Source organism: Diceros bicornis, chromosome 37, assembly GCF_020826845.1.
Source record: "Diceros bicornis minor isolate mBicDic1 chromosome 37, mDicBic1.mat.cur, whole genome shotgun sequence".
Classification (NCBI taxonomy): Eukaryota; Metazoa; Chordata; class Mammalia; order Perissodactyla; family Rhinocerotidae; genus Diceros; species Diceros bicornis.
The window spans coordinates 1,855,648-1,875,091 of NC_080776.1; the positions used below are offsets into that span (position 1 = coordinate 1,855,648).

Here is a 19,444-nt window from a genome sequence, read left to right on the forward strand (position 1 = left end):
ATCCCTACCCATTCCTCATAACCCCTGCTTATTTTGAAGCAAATCTCAGATATCATACTATTTTACCCTTATGTATTTCAGTGTATAGCTTTAAAATAATGACTCTTAAAAATATAACCACAATGCCATCTTAAATCTTTAAAAATATAACACCAACTATAATAAATATCAATTTATTATCCAAATTTCCTCAATTATTGCAAAGATTTTTTCTTTACAGTTTATTATGTTCCAATTATTTTGTCCTATAGAACTTCTCACAGAGTCTAGATTTTGCGCCCCAAAGTGTGGTTTAATTCGTTTCTCTCACCCTTGAATTTTATGGAAATTTAGAGTTAGACCTAAGTTGTTTCAACAAGAGAATTTACAGTATTTTTGAGGAGTGGATGATCCTGCTTCTTAGATAAGTTTCTCTAATTGTCCCTCTTCTTAGCCAAGAATTTTATAGAAGCTGGTTCAAAGATTAGTATGGTTAAGTAATCATATTCAGAATGCCTTGTAGTCTACAGAGAGAACCAGACGTGGATATGATTAACTCTACTAAAAAGCAAAATATGGTATATTTTTAGATATTCCACAGTGCTTGTTTTTGTATCAGTATTAATAGAGTGATAAAGTTTCCGCTTCTTTATGACCATAAAGTTGGTGTGGAGGGGGCAGCCCTTGGGACCACTCCATCAAAGGCTGGGGCTCTGTGGAACACAATTTGATAGATAAGCTTGAAGGTTCCTTCTGGCTCTAAACCTCAGAGAGATGATGAGCTGTATGGTACCACATCTTTGCAAGCTCGTGAACTTCCCTTAAAGCTATATTTGAGCAAAGCTTGGGAATATTAAGGGGGAAAAGATAGACACATAGCATTTCAGCTAAATTGAAGTGTTTCTGGATTGTCAATAACTCTACAAGTAGACTTAGAACAGACAATGTATCCACATGCTTCAGTTCCTCTTTCAAGCAAAAGAAAACACCCACCAGTGACAAAAGCCATGCCTTTGAAGAAAAGTGACAACAGGAGAGCAGCTCCAAACCCAGGCAGCGTGATTTCATCAAATATGCTGTGCATTGAATTAATAAGTTTGTGTACTCTACCTTTGGATTTTTTTTCAACTGGTTGTGCTTCGTATTTTGTATTCTGCTAAGATTCACGAGTTTCTTTCCCTAGGCACAGACAGCGCACATCGTCCTGGAAGATGGAACCAAGATGAAAGGTTACTCCTTCGGCCATCCAATCTCCGTTGCTGGTGAAGTGGTTTTTAATACTGGCCTGGGAGGGTGAGTGATGCTTCTATTCCGAGGCTTTGTTCTTCCTCAGTGTAGAGGAATAACTGCACGATCTTGCTCACAGTGGGCAGTTGAAGTCGCCGCATCATCGTAAGACTACATATTGTCCTGAATTTGCACCGTGTCTGTATGTAGCCTACTCCAGCCATCCCTGAAAAGACGCAAAGACACAAAGTCCTCTCTGCTGCTGTAAATGAAAGAGAACACAGACACTGGTGTTCCCCTGAAAAAAACAGAAGAAAATTAATTCTAGAAACTTAGAGTGCAAGCACACAGGTTACGTGAGATTATCAAATGGCTTCTGTAAGGAGAGATGTGGATCTGATTAAGGTGAAAATTGGAGCAGGGAAAAGAATGGGTAGCACATTCTAGTGCCATTCCATTAGCGAAGTTAAGAATCAACTTTGCACATCTAATATGAACTACTTTAAGGAGCTAAGAAAGTCCTTAGGTATTTCACATAATTTTGCACTCTAATAAGAAAGGTGAAGTAACACATACATTTACTGTCCTAAAGTAATAAATGGGAGAGCAGGTACGTACATTTGATATTTTCAAAATTTATCAATTGGGACTCAACTTAGTATTTAAGATCTGCTAATAGATGTACAGCAATGAAGAGAAGAGCTGCTACAGAGATCAGGTAGCTCTTCTTATCTAGCCAACAAATGTTTGTTCATTTGGGAACCAGGAGGCTGACATTCTGGTCTCAGCTCTAAGGATAACTGATCATGTGATATTGAGAAAATCATTTAACCTCTCTGAATCCTAGTTTCTATATATAAAAAGCGAGGGGACTGGATTAGATAGTAATTTACAGTTGGCGATTTAAAAAAATTATGAGTCTTAAAAGGATGACTAGATGGCTTCCATTAGAGATTCAATAGTCTAAACTATAAAATGTTTGATAAATTCTTTAGGGAAATTTAGTTAGCCTTATAAAGACAAAGACACACTGGGTTAACTGACATTGAAGATATTGATTTACCAAACTTCCATTATATTATTAATGTACATTCTTCTCTAAACTCTTGGCTCTCTGTTTGAAATGAAGAATATTAGATGGTTTTAAAAATAGTTCCACTGGTGAGAACATTAAATTACAGTGTAGGAAACCTGTTTGCAAAGTTTTGCTTTACCAGGCAATTATTTAAGCTTTTCGACAGCACTAATTACTAGCTGTGTTAATATACCTGCCAACAAACAACTGTTTAATGTAGATCGGAATGATGGAGGGCACTAGAGTTTTCTTCTCTGTGATAGATTACGGGTAATAAATCTTGTCACATCACAAAAGTCAAACAGGGCCTGATGGATTAATTTTCTCCCAACACTGCAGTTCTTGAGGACAAGCTGTGTTTATTCATTTACTGGAGAGAGTATTGTAAACATATGTTTAAAGGGAACAGCCAGTTCTTTTATGGAGAGAAAGAAGAAAGGAAAATAAAATTAAATTAATTAAAGATGTTTTTTGATGTGGAAAAGGGCATTCATTAATAAGATTAGTCTACAGACCCTATTTTCCATTGAGAAATGCTGCTTTCATTCATTGCGTGGCTCAGAAGATGGTTGATAATTAAGGGGGTTATTTTGTTTTTCATCTTCAAGAAATGCCTTTATATTGTGCGTAACCTTGGTTAAAAAATTATCAGCTCCTGACAGGTGAGAGGCATCTGAGAAATTAGCTGGTGGAGGTGTGGATAAATATCACAGCATTTCAGTCACCGTGGGGCTTGCTGAGCTGAAAGACTAAGTATTCTGTTGACAAAGGTTGTTCTGGGAGGAGAGAGTCTGGATGGGGTTGAGGAATTTATGTTGACTACCACCTGAGCAGATCTTTGTTGGTTTCAAGGTTGTGGATTCTGTCCCCTCAGCACCTAAATTCACTTTCAGTAGTAATCCACAAGAAAGGGTTGGTCTAACACTTTCTGCAGAAAGTGAAAATGTAACAAGAAGGAAAAAAACCACATTGCAATGTATTCCAATGCATGGAATAGCCGTAGAGAGCTCCTGGTGTTTATGGGAATAATGTTTCTTATTAAGAATTTTGTGTATAATTTGTATATACAATAAACATGTGTATAATATATAATATATGTAATAAATATGCATATAATAAATATATATATATAATAAAAATAAGAATACCTGTATTCTTATCTTTTCCCTCTCCAAACTTTAAAATAAAACCCTCCTGCATTTCTCCCTAGTTCCATATCAGTACTTTAAAATAATTGTTTGGAATCTTTTAATTTAAAAGTCAAAAATGTTTCGGGCAATTTTTCTGGAATTGATTCTTTTTCTGTTGATAATAACTCTCAAACATATCCCTCTTTCTAAAACTAAAATATTTTTAAAATCAACTTTTGATTGAAGGAGTAAAAGGGCACATTGGGTGGTGAACATGATGTAGTCTACACAGAAACTGAAATATAATGATGTACACCCGAAATTTATGTAATGTTATAAACCACTGTTGCCTCAGTAAAAAATAAAGAAATCAACTTTATTAAGTATTTCTTTTACAGAAATTAATGCAGTGTTTTAAATGTTCAAAAAATTTTAGTAAATGTGTATACCCATGCAACCAAGACTGACATAATCAGGATACTTGTCAGTATCCTAAAAGATTTTAAAAAATCTTTACAATTTTGACAGTAAATATGTTGGTGAAATCACCGCCCTCAACAGTAAATATCAGTTTGGACTCACTCGCAGGCTGGGCGCATTTTCAGGGTATTTGCAAACTTTGTATAGAGCAATATCTTAAAAATTAACACCCTCTGAAGTAATTTTTTTTTCAGTGTTTTAGATTTTTATTTTATTTTTATTTTTATTTGTGAGGAAGTTCAGCCCTGAGCTAACATCCATACTAATCCTCCTCTTTTTGCTGAGGAAGACCAGCTCTGAGCTAACATCTATTGCCAATCCTCCTCCTTTTTTTCCCCAAAGCCCCAGTAGATAGTTGTATGTCACAGTTGCACATCCTTCTAGTTGCTGTATGTGGGACGTGGCCTCAGCATGGCCGGAGAAGCCATGCGTCGGTGCGCGCCCGGGATCTGAACATGGGCTGCCAGTAGCGGAGCTCGTGCACTTAACCGCTAAGCCACGGGGCTGGCCCTGAAGTAATTTTTTTAAGGAATCAAAAAGTTTAAGAAACTGAGGGAATGAAAATTATATGAGAATGTGCTTTACTACTTGAGTCAGTTTTTCTATTCTTATCATATCGTGGGATAAATTTCCATATTCTATTGTAAAATTTCCCCAGGTTTGCTAAAATCAAGAGACAGCCTTGTAGGATTTTAATCTCATGTTCTCTAATTTTCAAGGGTTCAATAATTAAGAGCATGGATGTAGATTGCAGTTTTATACATTTTTTGGTTGGTAATTTTTTGTCGTCTTTACCCAGGTACCCAGAAGCTCTCACTGACCCCGCCTACAGGGGACAGATTCTCGCCATGGCCAATCCTATTATTGGGAACGGAGGTGTCCCCGACACTGCTGCACTGGATGAACTGGGACTTAGCAAATACTTGGAGTCTGATGGAATTAAGGTAGTACCCGTGACAACTATTTAAAAAGCCTCAATTTGAGGGGGTATAATTGATTCATTTTAAGAATCTAGGCTGGGCGAAGTTTCTCCCTCAGTACTGTAGTATAAACCACTAAATTCACGTTCTCAACCTCAATACGAGGTGTCTGAAAATAATCTTTATCATGACAGTATTTTGAGTTTCATTTCTCAGTGCACGTTGGATTTGTTTTAATGCCTTGGATGAAACTTGGCTTCATTTGGAAAAATGTTGTTATAAGTCCAAATAACTATGCTACAAGAAATTGGTGATGAATCATCTTTTAAAAGGATTTTGGTAATCAACTCTGTATCAACTATTTACCTTTTAACCTTATCCTTTTTGGGAGATGAATAAAAGAGAGTTTATATGCCAGTCTAAAAGTGAACACATTAGAATTTCCTATTCAAGGTCAATTTGGATACTATCTTAGGAATGTGGGCCATATAAACAATTGAAAAATTTACACTCCAAATTCACCACTCCATTTTTGAATGACTTGGAGTGATCACTTAGTTTAGCTCTATTGGTCACAATTTTCCCAAATTTCTCAGCCTCATTTGAATGTAGATTAAAACATTATTTTATTATTCATGTACATTAAACAGTAATTATAAATTAGATTATAGATAAATGCTGTAGAGGAAAAATACAGGGTGCCAGAGAGGAGGACCTCACTTAGTTTCAAGATTTGGCAAACCAGGTAAGGCTGTTCCTCCACGTGATAATTAACGTAATAATTACATATTTTAAGAGAAAAGTGTTGATCTTTTTTTTCTTGTCTCAAAACTTTAAGCCTCTATCAGTGGATGTAATAAAGCTTTTTTTTTTAAAACAATGCAAACTGACTCACTCTTAAGTCACAAGAGTTGGATAATATTTTGCGGCCACCCCTTTATAACGACGGCCTGTCTTTCCAGGTTGCGGGGCTGCTGGTGCTGAATTATAGCGATGACTACCACCACTGGCTGGCTACCAAGAGTCTGGGGCAATGGCTACAGGAAGAAAAGGTGAGAAATAAGAGAGGGCATCCAGCATCACCCCACTACTGCGGGGTCTGTGGGAAGTGGGGAAGGTGTATGGAATTGAAAAGGGCCAAGCAGACGAGGCAGAGCATGCAGTTTGGGATCTCTCTGTTTCAGAGGGCGATTCCACTGTTCCTGCAGACTGAGCTGTCCGGGCACCTTCTCTTCTGAACACGCGACCACGTTGTTTCAGTTTATCCACTAGGTGGCGCTCATACACACTCTAGCGTTTCTTATCTGCGAAAGGGGTTAGAGAAAATTTTAGAATTTTCTATCCTCTGGAGCAGCTTAACTTCCCCCTCCCCTTTTATCCAGGATCTGGATACGGCACTTGTGTCCTGGGTTCCAGCACCAGCTCTGCTGTTCACTAGCTGGGTGACTTTGCACAGGTCATGGAATCATACCATACTTCCCACATTTTAATTCTTAATGAGAAGAACAGATTGCCATTAAGTCTCTTCCGGCTTAAACATTATGACTCTGTGACATATAATTAGATATAATCTCATTTGAAGTAATAAATGGAAAAGGTTATAAACCTTGTCCTATACTTTCCTTACTTTAAGGATTATTTTCTAATCAAATAAAGAGGATTCTCTGGTTTGAGTGGCAGACTGACTTCACGTTGATGGACCTGCTGTATTAGCTTCATCTCCAGTGTGGCTGTAGCTGCCTTTTGTTGAATAGCTGCTGGCCTGTAATTGACAGAATATTATTCTGAGAAAGCTCTGTCTCTCCAATGAACATCTACCAATTGGAGCTAAACGTTGCCTCTCTCTGATAGATCAAAAAAATCTTGATCTCATCTTCCTGGGTCTCATTCTTTCTGACTTTTAAAAGAGAGAAGCCATCTATATCATCTCCCAGGTCTTTATTATTTTCTTCTGAACCATTATCTGAGTTACCTCCATTACCCAGACAGCTAATTTTTGTAATGGCCATTCAGGAGACTCCCTCTCCCCTCCTAATGTTCCCTTTGGGTTGTTTACACACCTGATATTATAGGTGCTCCATGTCAGAACTAATAGTTTAAATAGAAGCTTAATCCATGGATTGTTAGTTTGTTTTTAAAATGTGCTTCGAATCTTCTTCCATGATCACAGACACATAGAGTAGAAGAGAGTCTGAGATAATGACCAGTTCACCTCCTTCTGTGTACAGTGAGGAAAACACCTTGCTCAAACATCACTCAGATAATTGGGGGAAGAAAAGAAGTTAGAACCTGTTTTTCTGATCCCTAACTCATTGTTCTTTCATTATACCGTATCTGTCTCTATCCAACCTAGTCAAAGAAACTAAAACAAATGTGGTGTTGCCTGATTGACTAATAGGGAGGGTATACTTTATTACAGCATGACTGCTTAACAAGCTTTCGGAAAAATGTCTGCCTACTATGTGCCAGGAACATTTGGCTCAAAATGTGTATTTGCATATTATTTACATATCTTTGCTTCTGAAGTTCACAAATTCCATTATTTAAAAAAATATACATATATATATATATATATACACACACATAACTTATTTAACATCCCGGGTTAAAAGCAACAAAACTGTAGCAGAAGATTGATGTTCAGAAGTTCTCACTTTTTAATCTCAGGAAGGGCCCGGGTATTAAGAGTCCTGTGCCCAACCAGAACAGCAATTTACCGTGTTCTGACAACACAGTCACCCGGGTCAGAGAAAAGGAGTAGGGAAATTATTTACTGCTCAAGAAGATAGATGATGCTAAGTCTGTAACTTGAAAACAATATGCTGGATCTAATTTCCTCCAATTTCACTGTCACTACAATTTCTTTTCTTATAGGTCCCTGCGATTTATGGAGTGGATACAAGAATGCTGACTAAAATAATTCGGGATAAGGTATGATCATCTTTAGCCAAATCTATGTTTCTTCACACACACACACACACACACACACACACACACATATGTATATTTTTTTTTTCCCTCAGTGCTCGAGGAATCCATTAGTATATAAAAAAATGAATCTGACCAGTTTCTGCCGTTTGGGTCTCTATCATCTTGTTTTACTCTTTCTGATGTGATTTTCAAGACTGAATACTTGATTGGGATGTTTGTTATTGAATGGGCTGGAGATTAATTCGCCGGGCAGCAGTTTACTGAGTGCCCTCTCTGTGTTCACCATCCCAACATGTCAAGCCTTTAGAATTCAGCTCATGTGACAAGATTAGTGAAACACATGGAGAAGGTAACTAGGTGCATGACAATTTTGCCTAAATTGGATACTTACAAGCTGAAAAATGCAAACCAGGAAGTGTACAGCCTTGCCGCTGTTATTTGTGTAGTCCCCTTGGAGGACGTCTGTGAGGCTAGTGACTTATATTTCATGAGTGTGTCACACGAGCCCTGCAGGTGTTGCCTCCATTATAGAGTCCTTCTTGAGGCTTCAACAATGACCAAGGTGATAAAAGGAAGGTTTATCTTTGCTTTCATATCTGATTGGTCAAACACCTGACCCCTCCTTTGAGAATATCTCATCACCATCTGCTTCCTTCTTGTTATAAAAGGTGGACACTGGGGGCCGACCCGGTGGCGCAAGCGGTTAAGTGCGCGCGCTCCGCTGCGGCGGCCGGGGGTTCGCTGGTTCGGATCCCGGGCGCGCACCGACGCACTGCTTGGCAAGCCATGCTGTGGCGGCGTCCCATATAAAGTGGAGGAAGATGGGCACAGATGTTAGCCCAGGGCCGTCTTCCTCAGCAAAAAAAAGAGGAGGATTGGCGGATGTTAGCACAGGGCTGATCTCCTCACAAAAAAAAAAAAAAGGTGGACACTGTTTTCTTTTTCTATATGAAAACTTCATATCCCAGACCAGAAAGAAGCTTTACCTCGCTAATGTTAACTAAATTCCCCAAATGCCACTAAAGTTTTCTCATTGAACTATATTACATAAAAAAAGAAAAAAAAAATGATACCATTTCAGAGTGAAATAGATTCCTCAAGGAAATCTGTTGTCGAGTCTTTGTTAGACCATATATTGACACAGGATCTCTGTAAACAGAAAGAAAGAACAGCTGTGAAAATAAGAGCATGACCATGTAGCCATGACCAGAAGGAAGACAGTGAGGGTTTATGTGACCCTTCTAGATCCTTCCACTCCCCCTCTGGTTTTATTCCCTCCTCTTGGATTTCCCTGAGAATAGATGTTAGTGAGATCATACATCCCAAGTAGATTCTTGTGTTTTCTTAGCCCAGTGATGTTGTGGGAACAGTCAAGAATAATGATGCTACTAGAATGGGAAGGGTATAAAATTGGGAAATCCAATTTAGGTGCAGAATTGGCAGGTTGAATAGAATATAGTCAGGTCTAATTATTTGGGAAAATGCTTTGCAAGACCATACTGGGTTCTTCATGTGGTGTGTTAGTTTAAGATGAACCCTCCTTTTATCAGAGGCAGTTCGATTTTCAATATTTGACTGAATAGATTAACACAGACAAAATAGGGGTATTGCCTATTATATTTGATTATGAGTGACGCTGGTTCATATTAAAAATGTATATTGTCACATTCAGTTCTATTAATCTTAGTTTGAAAGTAAGACTGTGTTTCATTCAGCATGCTTTAAGAAAAAGGGAATGAGAATCAAAAAAAACAAATTTCAAAATTAGGGATCCATAAAGATAGGGGATTTTGTAATTTGGATTATATAGGAAAGTAGAGACTACCATGAAATGTAATAATCCAGCATGGAATTGAAAGGTGGTTTTTAGCTATTTTTCCAAGAGTGTGAGGTAGCACTCTGGTTTTAATAATTGCACTGAAATAACAGTCGTGTTTGAATGACGTGCTAGAACTTTCTACCCTCTCTCACTCCCAAGTTACTTCTTGCCCTAAGGGATAAGTTTCAAAGGAAACCATTCTTTTCAATTTTCTGCAATTTTTAGATTTCTTGTTTTCTTTTCAATAGATTGTTTTGTTCACATTTCCAGTGAAACATCTTTAGGTCATATGCACTAAGGGATAGGTACCCTAGGTACTCCAGTTTGCAACAGTCTGGAACCTGGAGACCTGAATTCTGATGCCTTTGACTTTGCTTAGTCCAGGTGACTGCCTCAGCCTTAAAAGAACTAATTGTGCTTCCCAGATTGTTTCCCAAAATGTACCGTGCAAATTACTTCATCCTTCCAGGCTGGGAAGATGAAACCCATCTGCTGATGGCTGTGAGTAGTTATGAAGACCTCTAAATCCCAGAGTAGCGGTTTAGGTCCCTGGGAATTTAGCCTGTCAGCACCTCCACTGTTGCTCCTTTCTAACTGTCTAATTTTTGAATTTGATAGGGTACTATGCTCGGGAAGATTGAATTTGAAGGTCAGTCTGTGGATTTTGTGGATCCAAATAAGCGGAATTTGATTGCTGAGGTTTCAACCAAGGTGAGAGAATTTCCTTCACTTTTTGTAGTTTTATTTTATTCTCTTTAGACCTCCATTGCTTGTAATATCAGAATCCTCATTTAGGCAGAGGTCATCTTCCAGAAGCAACAGAGTTCAGGGAGGAAAGGGTCTCAAAGCAGCCAAAATATATATTACAAATCAGTGCATTTAAAGTTAGTAACTTTTACTCACAGGGAAACCTTCATGCCCTGATTTAGAGACTGTTTAGTATTATTTTAACTTTTTTTTTTTCTCTGATTCCCCAGATCAAGGCTTTAACAGTGTCAAATAAAGGAGCCAATGAATTGCCAAAGATAGGCCTAGTGATGGTCAGGGGTCAGAGCCAACAGCCTGCCAGAGAGTCAGGAGCTCTTTATAGAATCAGACTTGGTAATCAGAGTCTGGGGTCATTGTATACAGGGAAGAGGAGTCCTTCACATACTGAGGATTTATAATATTATAGCTCAGTTCAAAAATGGACGTTTATAATGATGACTGTGCCACCCCAAGATGAGATATGTTTAGTGTATATTTACAAGAAAGTATAGAATACATCTTAGAAAGATGTCTGTTTTGATTGAATAGCTATTAATGTAGGTGTGAGTCTCTTGGGCTACCGTCTCTGTCCTTGGGGACCATGAGAGCCTCATGGGGGAGGCAAACAGGTAATCGCCATGGACAGAATCCTGTGATAAATGCTATCCTTGGAACTTACACAGGGTGCCACAGGGGAACGCATGGGGTAGCATCGAACAAGATAGGTGGATCAGGGAAGGCTCTGCAGAGGAGTCAGGCTTGTTCTGAGACAAAGGGCACATAGTTAGGTAGATGGAAAACTAGGTGCACTGCGTCTCAGGCAGAAAAAATGGCGAATGTTGAGAGGCACAGAGGCATGAAACAACACGGCGTGTTTGAGGAGTTGTGCGGTGTGGCTGAACCAAAGATGCACACATTTGGCTAAAGACCAGTGGAGAAGCCACATCTAGACGGCTTCGTATCGTTGGCTAGACCAACAAAACTGGAGATGGTTGGCAACTCATTCAGCATCATTTTGTAGCAAAGCAGAATGGATAAAAGAGCAGGTAACTAGAAGGTTATTGTAGCTAAAGCCGGGAGAGCCTGACCTGGGCAGCAACAGCTGGAGAAGAGGCAGCCAGGTGGCTTGGACAGATGGGAGAAGGGGGTGCTGGATGTGACCAGATAGATCACCCTATTTTCTCAGGAATTTCAGCGAGATTGAGTGAGCACAGTGATGATTTCAGTAGGAACTTGAGATGTCAATGGGATATTGCTATGAAATTGTTTTTAAAGAAAAGTTTTGGATGCAGTTGAAATGTAAAGAGCTGACTGCTATTGTCTGTTTTTACTACATAAAATAGGAGACAAAACAGTTTTCTTTTCCTAGGAGTATGTTTTTGGTTACCATTGTGCTTTAAATGTGGAGAATTCAGGCTTATGGAAACTCTTTTGAAGCCATTGCTATTGGCTGGCTCCACCTCGGGGTTTATTTTCACTATGGGAGAGATGGCTATGCTCTTCTGCCCCAGGGCGAACAGCTACCAAGATTTATACCTAGAAAGCTTTGCTTCAGTGTCCACCTTTTAAACATCCTCTCATACTGCCTTCCAACATATTAGCAATAATAATTATTAGTAACCATAGTCACACTATCATATGTAATATTCAAATAAGTTTACATAGTTTTACGCCATCTATCTTAAATTTGCAAAGTGAAGATGCAAGGATTTCTAATCAGAAGCAGTAAAATGCATGATGAGATAGTGGGTGAATGCACTAGAAAACTGACTCTCATTGTGTGGAGTTCTCTATTCTCTGCTGTGGCAAAACCTTCCCATTGAGGGTCTTTAGAAAGGATGCCCCCCGATACTCACCGACACCTTTTCATGTGTGAAATGGTTCATGTTGAGATCTGGCCCCAGTCAGAACAATATTTCATGAAGAAGAGTTCCAGCTGTGAGAACTTTGGTGCACCTGGGCATTTTTTTTTTTTAAGAAAGTGTTATTAAAAGAATGAAAATAGCCTGATTAGTAGCATCTCAGCCTCAGAAAAAAACACACGTTGATATTATTAGGTGTTTCTACTCCTGCCACATGGAAACAGAGGATGAGGATTTTGGGTCCCTGGGAATCAGCACCGAGTCTTGATGCTCGCGTTGGGTGCGGAAATGCATTCACATCATGCTGAAGCATAGGAAATATGAGCTGTTAAAGAAAGTGAATTTTATTTTGTTTTGTTTATTTATTTATTTTGTGAGGCGACCAGCCCTGTGCTAACATCTGCCAATCCTCCTCTTTTGTTTTTTTTTTGCTGAGGAAGACTGGCCCTGGGCTAACATCCGTGCCCATCTTCCTCCACTTTATATGGGACGCCGCCACAGCATGGCTTGCCAAGCAGTGCGTTGGTGCGTGCCCAGGATCCAAACTGGTGAACCCCGGGCCGCTGCAGCGGAATGCACGCACTTAACCGCTTGCGCCACCGGGCTGGCCCCAGAAAGTGAATTTTAATTTAGATATATAATTGTTTATACATTTGGAATTTGATCATGCCATGTGCAATATTCACTTGCTTTTTTATTCTGAAATTTGTCCATTCAAATGACGTGGAATACTTTCTCTGTATTTGTTTCTTCACATTTTCTTGTGAACTGATTTAGTTTGAGACACAGCATGAGAGAGGGCTATTTTTCCTTTTAGAATGATAGAATTTTAGAATTGAGAACTACCTTGGGGATCTAGTCTAGCATTTTCCAAATGTGACGAACATTGGCCTGTGGAAATTCACATTAAAAAAATTCTGTGGTCAAATAAGATTAAAAACACTGTACAATATATTCCTTTCTTGGACAGTCTTAATGAAAATTCATATATTCAAGGGTCTGGGAGGTCTTGCTTAACTTCTGTCTTTCTGTGTGGAGAGTATATAATGTGTCTGTGTAGAAACCAACAAAAAAGAGCCTATCTGAAGTTTATATCTACATTAAACCAAGGGAGAGATTGCAATGGTGAAAGTTGGCTCTGTTTCTTAATGCCGGCACAATTAAATAATTTCATTTTAGCTGTGATAAAATGTATATTTGTATCAGATTATATTTATTCTGTGAATTCTTTTTGGATGTGTTTGATAAACTAATTCATCGTCTTGTAATTGCAATTTGATGCAGCTACAACTAGATGGTAATATTGCTTTATTTTGTAGCAGAAGCCTGAAGTCAAGAATAAATTTATACTTTTTCAAATTATCTGATGAGACAGATTATCTGTACCATTCATTGATCAGTTCAGCAGTAATTCTCCCAGATCATGGAAGGACTGGGGTATTTTTCTCTAGAATTGTCAGCGGGAGAAAAAATATGATGATAAACTCTTTTTATATTTTTTCCTCAAGTGCAGTTTAAGGATTATGATTTCATATTCTGTAGAATTTGTGGGGAGGTAGACATTTCAGTTAAAGTAAAATGTTCTTTCAAATATCCAGATTTCAACTTTCATCTAAGGCCTTTTGCAAACTTGGAAATCATCCTAAATTCAGAACGTGCGAGCTGACTCTCACAGCTGGAGTCAGTGTGGGCGCCCAGCCCTCTGGGCTCTCTCTCTCTCTATTTCTATTATTTCTCATTTATGACTTTGGGGAACTGCTTCTTGGATAAATACCTCTGAAGATGGATCTGACTCCAAGCAGTGCTTAAGACGTAGGTAAATTATAGTATGCTCTGGGATCCTTTTATGAAGTCTACCATTTAAATACAAACGATTGCACAGTAGCCTGAAGGGACCAGGGCCCACACTAGCTTAGCAATTCCTCTGATTCACGTACTGACTTCACCCATTAGCCCCACTGCATCAGCCCTATTGCACAACAGCTCTACTCCAAACTTTACTGCAAGTTGAGGATCGAGTGGTATTTAAAGCATGATGTATCTATTACCCATCTGTCTAGTGCCGAATCGGGCAATAATACTTGAAAATTCCATTGCTGCTGGTTGTTAATGAGGCAAAACATGGGAAAGATGGTTGTTAACTATGGAAGCAAACAGTTTCTTAGGGATCATTGTTATTACTGTAATCAACATTCTATATAAAACAGCAAAGTACTTTTTTCTCATAAAAAAGATCCTGTTTGTGGCACTTGCTGTGCCTTTCTTACACATTGATTGTTAACTGCAATGACTCTCTAGTAGTTGGCAGTCAATCTGTTACCAATCCAAGAGCGAAGCTTCCTCAGATGTCTTGATGATGCCGGTGTGTTGCTCATGGTTGAAACTTCCCTCTCACTCTCTGGTTTTTAAAATGGCAGGATGTCAAGGTGTATGGAAAAGGAAACCCCACCAAAGTGGTGGTTGTGGACTGTGGGATTAAAAACAATGTGATCCGCCTACTCGTAAAGGTGAGTAATTTGTTCCATCTCAAGGGTGAGGGTTTGTTATATTGATCATTAGTGTTAAGCTGATTTCCTCTATCTGTTACAGAGAAAGCTTGTACATTCTCTCGAAATGTCAGGGGATCTACTCTTTTCTTGCTGCCTTTGATCTACAAAATAACACATCTATCCCTGTTAAAATTAGAGATGCAGACTACTATGTTTAAAAATAAAACCCTCAAAAGCCGTAAAAACAGACAGGAAAATGATGACTGTTCTTCTCACTTGTTGACTGACATTCTGAGCCATGTCATGTTCACTTTCTTGGGGTTTAGAGATGACCAAAAAGCTAGAGTTAGATGGAGAACTCCTCCATTGGGCTACATTTATCATGTACCACATGTTTGCAGGGGCCATGCCCTGATGTAGTACAAACTTTCACATTGCTTTATATCAACTCTTAGACACCAATTAAAATTAAACCTTAAAAATCCTTAAGAACAATGTAACTATTATTACAATGTTTTCTGAAATATTTTTTTTTGGAATTTCTCCTTCTCCCTCCTCTCACATTCTCTCTCTCTCTCTATCTCTCTGTCTATGTCTCTGTTTCACACATACACACACACAGATATATTTGCATAACATCAAATTAGCATGGGCATAGGGAAATTCTTCAATTCACCTTCTCTTTGTTAGAGAATGTCAGCAATATCCAATCATGATTTCAAATTCCAGTCAATTTTATGAATGAAATGTGCATGGACTCTTCAGCAGCAGATGCTGTGGAGGCCTATCCATATCTCTCTCTTGTTTTACCATTTTAAGGCATTTTGCTCATCTTCTGGTTGCAAGCATCTGCATGTCGTTGCTTGAGGTCTCTCTTTGGTTGGTTGGAGCCTGTTGGCAGGCAGGAAATGAATCAATGATCCCCATGGCAGCCCCAACCAATGACTAGAGAGGGTCAGTGTATAAATACCCCAGCTCCTTTGCCCCATGGCTAGGCTGTCTTTAAGGTGGATATTCTACACTGGCTCTCAGAGTCACCCAGTGGGCCGAAGCTGTGGTCATCCATAGTGGTAACTGCTTGATCATGCATACTTTATCGGTTGTCTCAAGGTGATGCTTCCTATTGGTGTTTCTTGGAAATCCTTCCAAATAAACTTCTTGTTCTCAAACCCTTGTCTCAGGAAACGCTTCTAGAGAAACCATGAAAGACTTACTCCTATCCACTTTTATATAAAAGTGTTCTAATTTTTCTATCAGAATATACATGCTATAGATAATATAAGAAAATCCTAGGAAAAATGTCGATTAAAATTTGCTCAGGGGCTGGCCCAGTGGTATAGCAGTTAAGTTTTCACGTTCCACTTCAGCGGCCCGGGGTTCACAGTTTCGGATCCCAGGCGCGCACCGACACACCGCTTGTCAAGCCATGCTGTGGCAGCATCCCATATAAAGTAGAGGAAGATGGGCACGGATGTTATCCCAAGGCCAATCTTCTTCAGCAAAAAGAGGAGGATTGGCAACAGATGTGAGCTCAGGGCTGATCTTCCTCACACACACACACAAAATTTGGTCAGACAAAAAAAGGCAAAATTGAGAAAGGTGAGAGGTGGACCAACTTAAATTTTGCAGAAAATGGATTTATCTTTTCTGCAGCCCTCTCTCGCATAGCTAGTGAAGATACCTCTGCTCCTGTGTGCCCAGTCGTGAAGCCTTTAGGCTCTGAAAGCTCTTAAGGTGCAGGAAAGGGCATTGCCTATCTTTTCAGGATCAAAATTTAATAGTGTTTTCCTCCCCTTTCTATGGACCGTTGGCTGCATTTACATCACACAAAACGCAGTGAGCCACCAAAGAACGTTTTGCTCAGCATTGATTGTTTGAATCGTGCACTGTTTTCCTCTCCTCTTCAGGGACAGTCAAGAGTAGGTCTAGCAAAATTACACTATAGCAAAGAGAAATGTTATTAAATTCATCATTCTTGCGTCTTTTCCAGAGAGGAGCTGAAGTGCATGTAGTTCCCTGGAATTACGATTTCACCAACATGGAGTATGATGGACTTTTAATTGCTGGAGGGCCTGGGAACCCAGCTCTTGCACAGCCGCTAATTCAGAACGTCAAAAAGGTGCAGTGAACCTGGGGTAGCGTCTCTGTGTGCGAGGCGGAGGGTGTCTGCTCTGTACTGCTGAGAAGGCTAACAGATTTTATTTATTCAGGCCTTCTCTAGTACGCTTGTTAGTGACCTCTGAGACAAAGTCAGCACAGATACTGTATAGAAGGAACCAACGAGAAGAGAGAGGAAAGAGTCTTTCTTCAGGCAGAGTAGCTGGGACTGTGTCTCAAGTTAAGAGAGCTGGAGTCCAGTCTCCAAATGCGTCTTTCTGTACAGCTGTAAGATGACGACTCAGGTTCCTCACCACAACCTTAGGACCTATAAGACCTTCAAGTTTCTAAAGAAATATTAAATTAGATTTAGTTTAGTCTGAATGTTAAGTACATTTTACTGAATTCTAACGGTACAAATTTGTCAGTCATGGCCTTGTTGGTAGTTTAACTTTTTGTTCAATTACTATTCTCTTTACCTTGTTAATCAAGAAAGAACAGGATACTTCATTTTTATTCCTTCAGAGGCAGTACTTTTGGGGACTGTACTTCCGGGTTAATTAAAATTCTCCCCGATTTAGGTTTTGGAGAGTGATCGCAAGGAGCCGCTGTTTGGCATCAGTACAGGAAATTTGATAACAGGATTGGCCGCTGGTGCCCAAACCTACAAGATGCCCATGGCCAACAGGTAAGGCCGTTGTGCTTTTGTCTACAGGCCAAACTGGCTCCGACATACCGCTAGTAACTAAACCCAGAAGACTTAGAGAACTTACAAGCCATTTTCTTCAGAATAAGTAGATAACCATACTATTACACGGTTCACAGATGTCTGACTACCTGATACCTCTTTTACTGCAATTTTGAAAGGCAGCCTTCTCTAACGATAACTTTGCTGTAGTTTTAAAGTTATTTTCCTTCCCTTGGCATAAATTGAAGTTATAATACTCAATGAAATGATATTCCAAGGGAAATTGTTTGATTTGAAGCTTGATTTCAGAGTACTGATGATGTTGTAAGATCCTAGTGTGATTTAAGAACCAAGAAATCTTCAGATCCTCTTGGTGGGTTTACTCCTTCACCCCAAATGGTGTTAATTTATTCAACATGGAGCTTTCCCCACAGCCTACCCTCCACATATATATATGTATATAAATGTATATGTGTATATATATGTATATATATATGTATAATTCAAAATGACTCAGGGATGATTGGTCATCTCTTTGTTGTCCCTCAAGAACTCTCCTCTGGCTTTAAAATTACTGTGGCTTCTTAAAATAGTTGCTTATGTTTGTCTGTCTCTGTTAAGCTAATGAGCAACTCAACTTTTTGTTACGAGTGCAATTCCTCCTTTTCTAAAACCGATTATAGAAGTTTAATAGACCTGATATTTAACACACAACAAAGCATCCTGAATTGATTTTTGTTGCTAAAATTATTGGGATTAACAATCTGTGACTTTTCTTACAGAGTAATTTTCATGAAGCAGTTGAAACTTCTGAATTTTAATAGGTCTTTCTTGTTCACAATTTTACAACTAACGCGTTCATATTCTTCTCTTCACTGTTCCTTTTCCCTTTTCTTGTTCCCCTCTTCTCTCCAGAGGGCAGAATCAGCCTGTTTTGAACATCACAAACAGACAGGCTTTCATTACTGCTCAGAATCATGGCTATGCCCTGGACAACACCCTCCCTGCTGGCTGGAAACCACTTTTTGTGAATGTCAATGATCAAACAAATGAGGTGAGTGCTCTCAATAAACCTGTTCAGTTGGTGACGAAAAATGTGGGGTTTTTAATACTCTGTTATATAGTCATCTTTCCTTTGTTGATGTGGGCTTTTTTGGGGCACGTCTGGAAGAAGTCTTTTTACAGGTTATTCCCCAGAGCCTTCTGCTTTAAAAAATATAATTTCTCTCTGTCTTATTCTCTCATCAGTTGACTCATTCAGATCTACTCTTTGAGTCATTAATCAATGCCTGTCTTACACATTGTTAATGAGCAATTGATCCAGATCTGTTTGGGCCTAGTCTATGGGGGTCTCTGGGACTCACTTAGCACTGAAGTAGCCTTTGAGAAGACCCATGGAGAAGTAACTTAGGAGTTGGAGATAAGAAGAGGATTTGAGTTTGCTCTGAACAGAGCCTAGAGTGGCCCCAAAGGCTAGAGACCAAATCAGCTGTTTTTATTAAGGGACTCACATTCTAGTGAGTCTTCATTCACGTATTTTCTGTTTTTACCAAATGGTCTGATATGTCTGTCCGTAAGATCTCCAATTATGTTACTTAATAGTACTGTTAATTTTGAGAATGTGCTTAAGCATTTAACTCAGTTTTTTAATTTGAACTTTATTGTCCACTGAATAATATGTAGTCTGGGGATTATAATAGAAGAAACTTCTTTCCATTTCTCACTCCTTTAGGGGATTATGCATGAGAGCAAACCTTTCTTCGGGGTACAGTTCCACCCAGAGGTCAGCCCGGGGCCAACAGACACTGAGGTATGTCAGAAGATGAGGCCTATTATATGCTTACATTGTTTAAAAAAAAAAAAATCAGAAATGTATTTATGTGAATGCTCAAGAAACCAAAATAATCACCCTGGATCATCCTGTACAGAACATCCTCAAGAAGAGTGCTTTGATAAGACACATTTTCTATTAAAATTTCCCCATGAACATCATGGAGGAA

At 39.0% G+C, this 19,444-nt stretch overlaps 1 protein-coding gene across 2 annotated transcripts in view; it reads left to right on the plus strand.

The window, feature by feature from the left end:
- The window catches only part of CPS1 (carbamoyl-phosphate synthase 1), a 361,797-nt gene that overhangs the window by 258,607 nt on the left and 83,746 nt on the right, over positions 1-19,444 (plus strand). The window contains exons 3-12 of one of the 2 annotated variants that reach the window (XM_058532923.1): positions 1,163-1,272; positions 4,691-4,835; positions 5,774-5,863; positions 7,686-7,742; positions 10,180-10,272; positions 14,588-14,677; positions 16,650-16,778; positions 17,338-17,444; positions 18,360-18,498; positions 19,177-19,254. In XM_058532923.1, coding sequence (XP_058388906.1) covers positions 1,163-1,272; positions 4,691-4,835; positions 5,774-5,863; positions 7,686-7,742; positions 10,180-10,272; positions 14,588-14,677; positions 16,650-16,778; positions 17,338-17,444; positions 18,360-18,498; positions 19,177-19,254 — 1,038 coding nt within the window. The remainder of the gene's footprint in view (positions 1-1,162; positions 1,273-4,690; positions 4,836-5,773; positions 5,864-7,685; positions 7,743-10,179; positions 10,273-14,587; positions 14,678-16,649; positions 16,779-17,337; positions 17,445-18,359; positions 18,499-19,176; positions 19,255-19,444) is intronic. The other variant, XM_058532924.1, reaches the window with a different exon arrangement.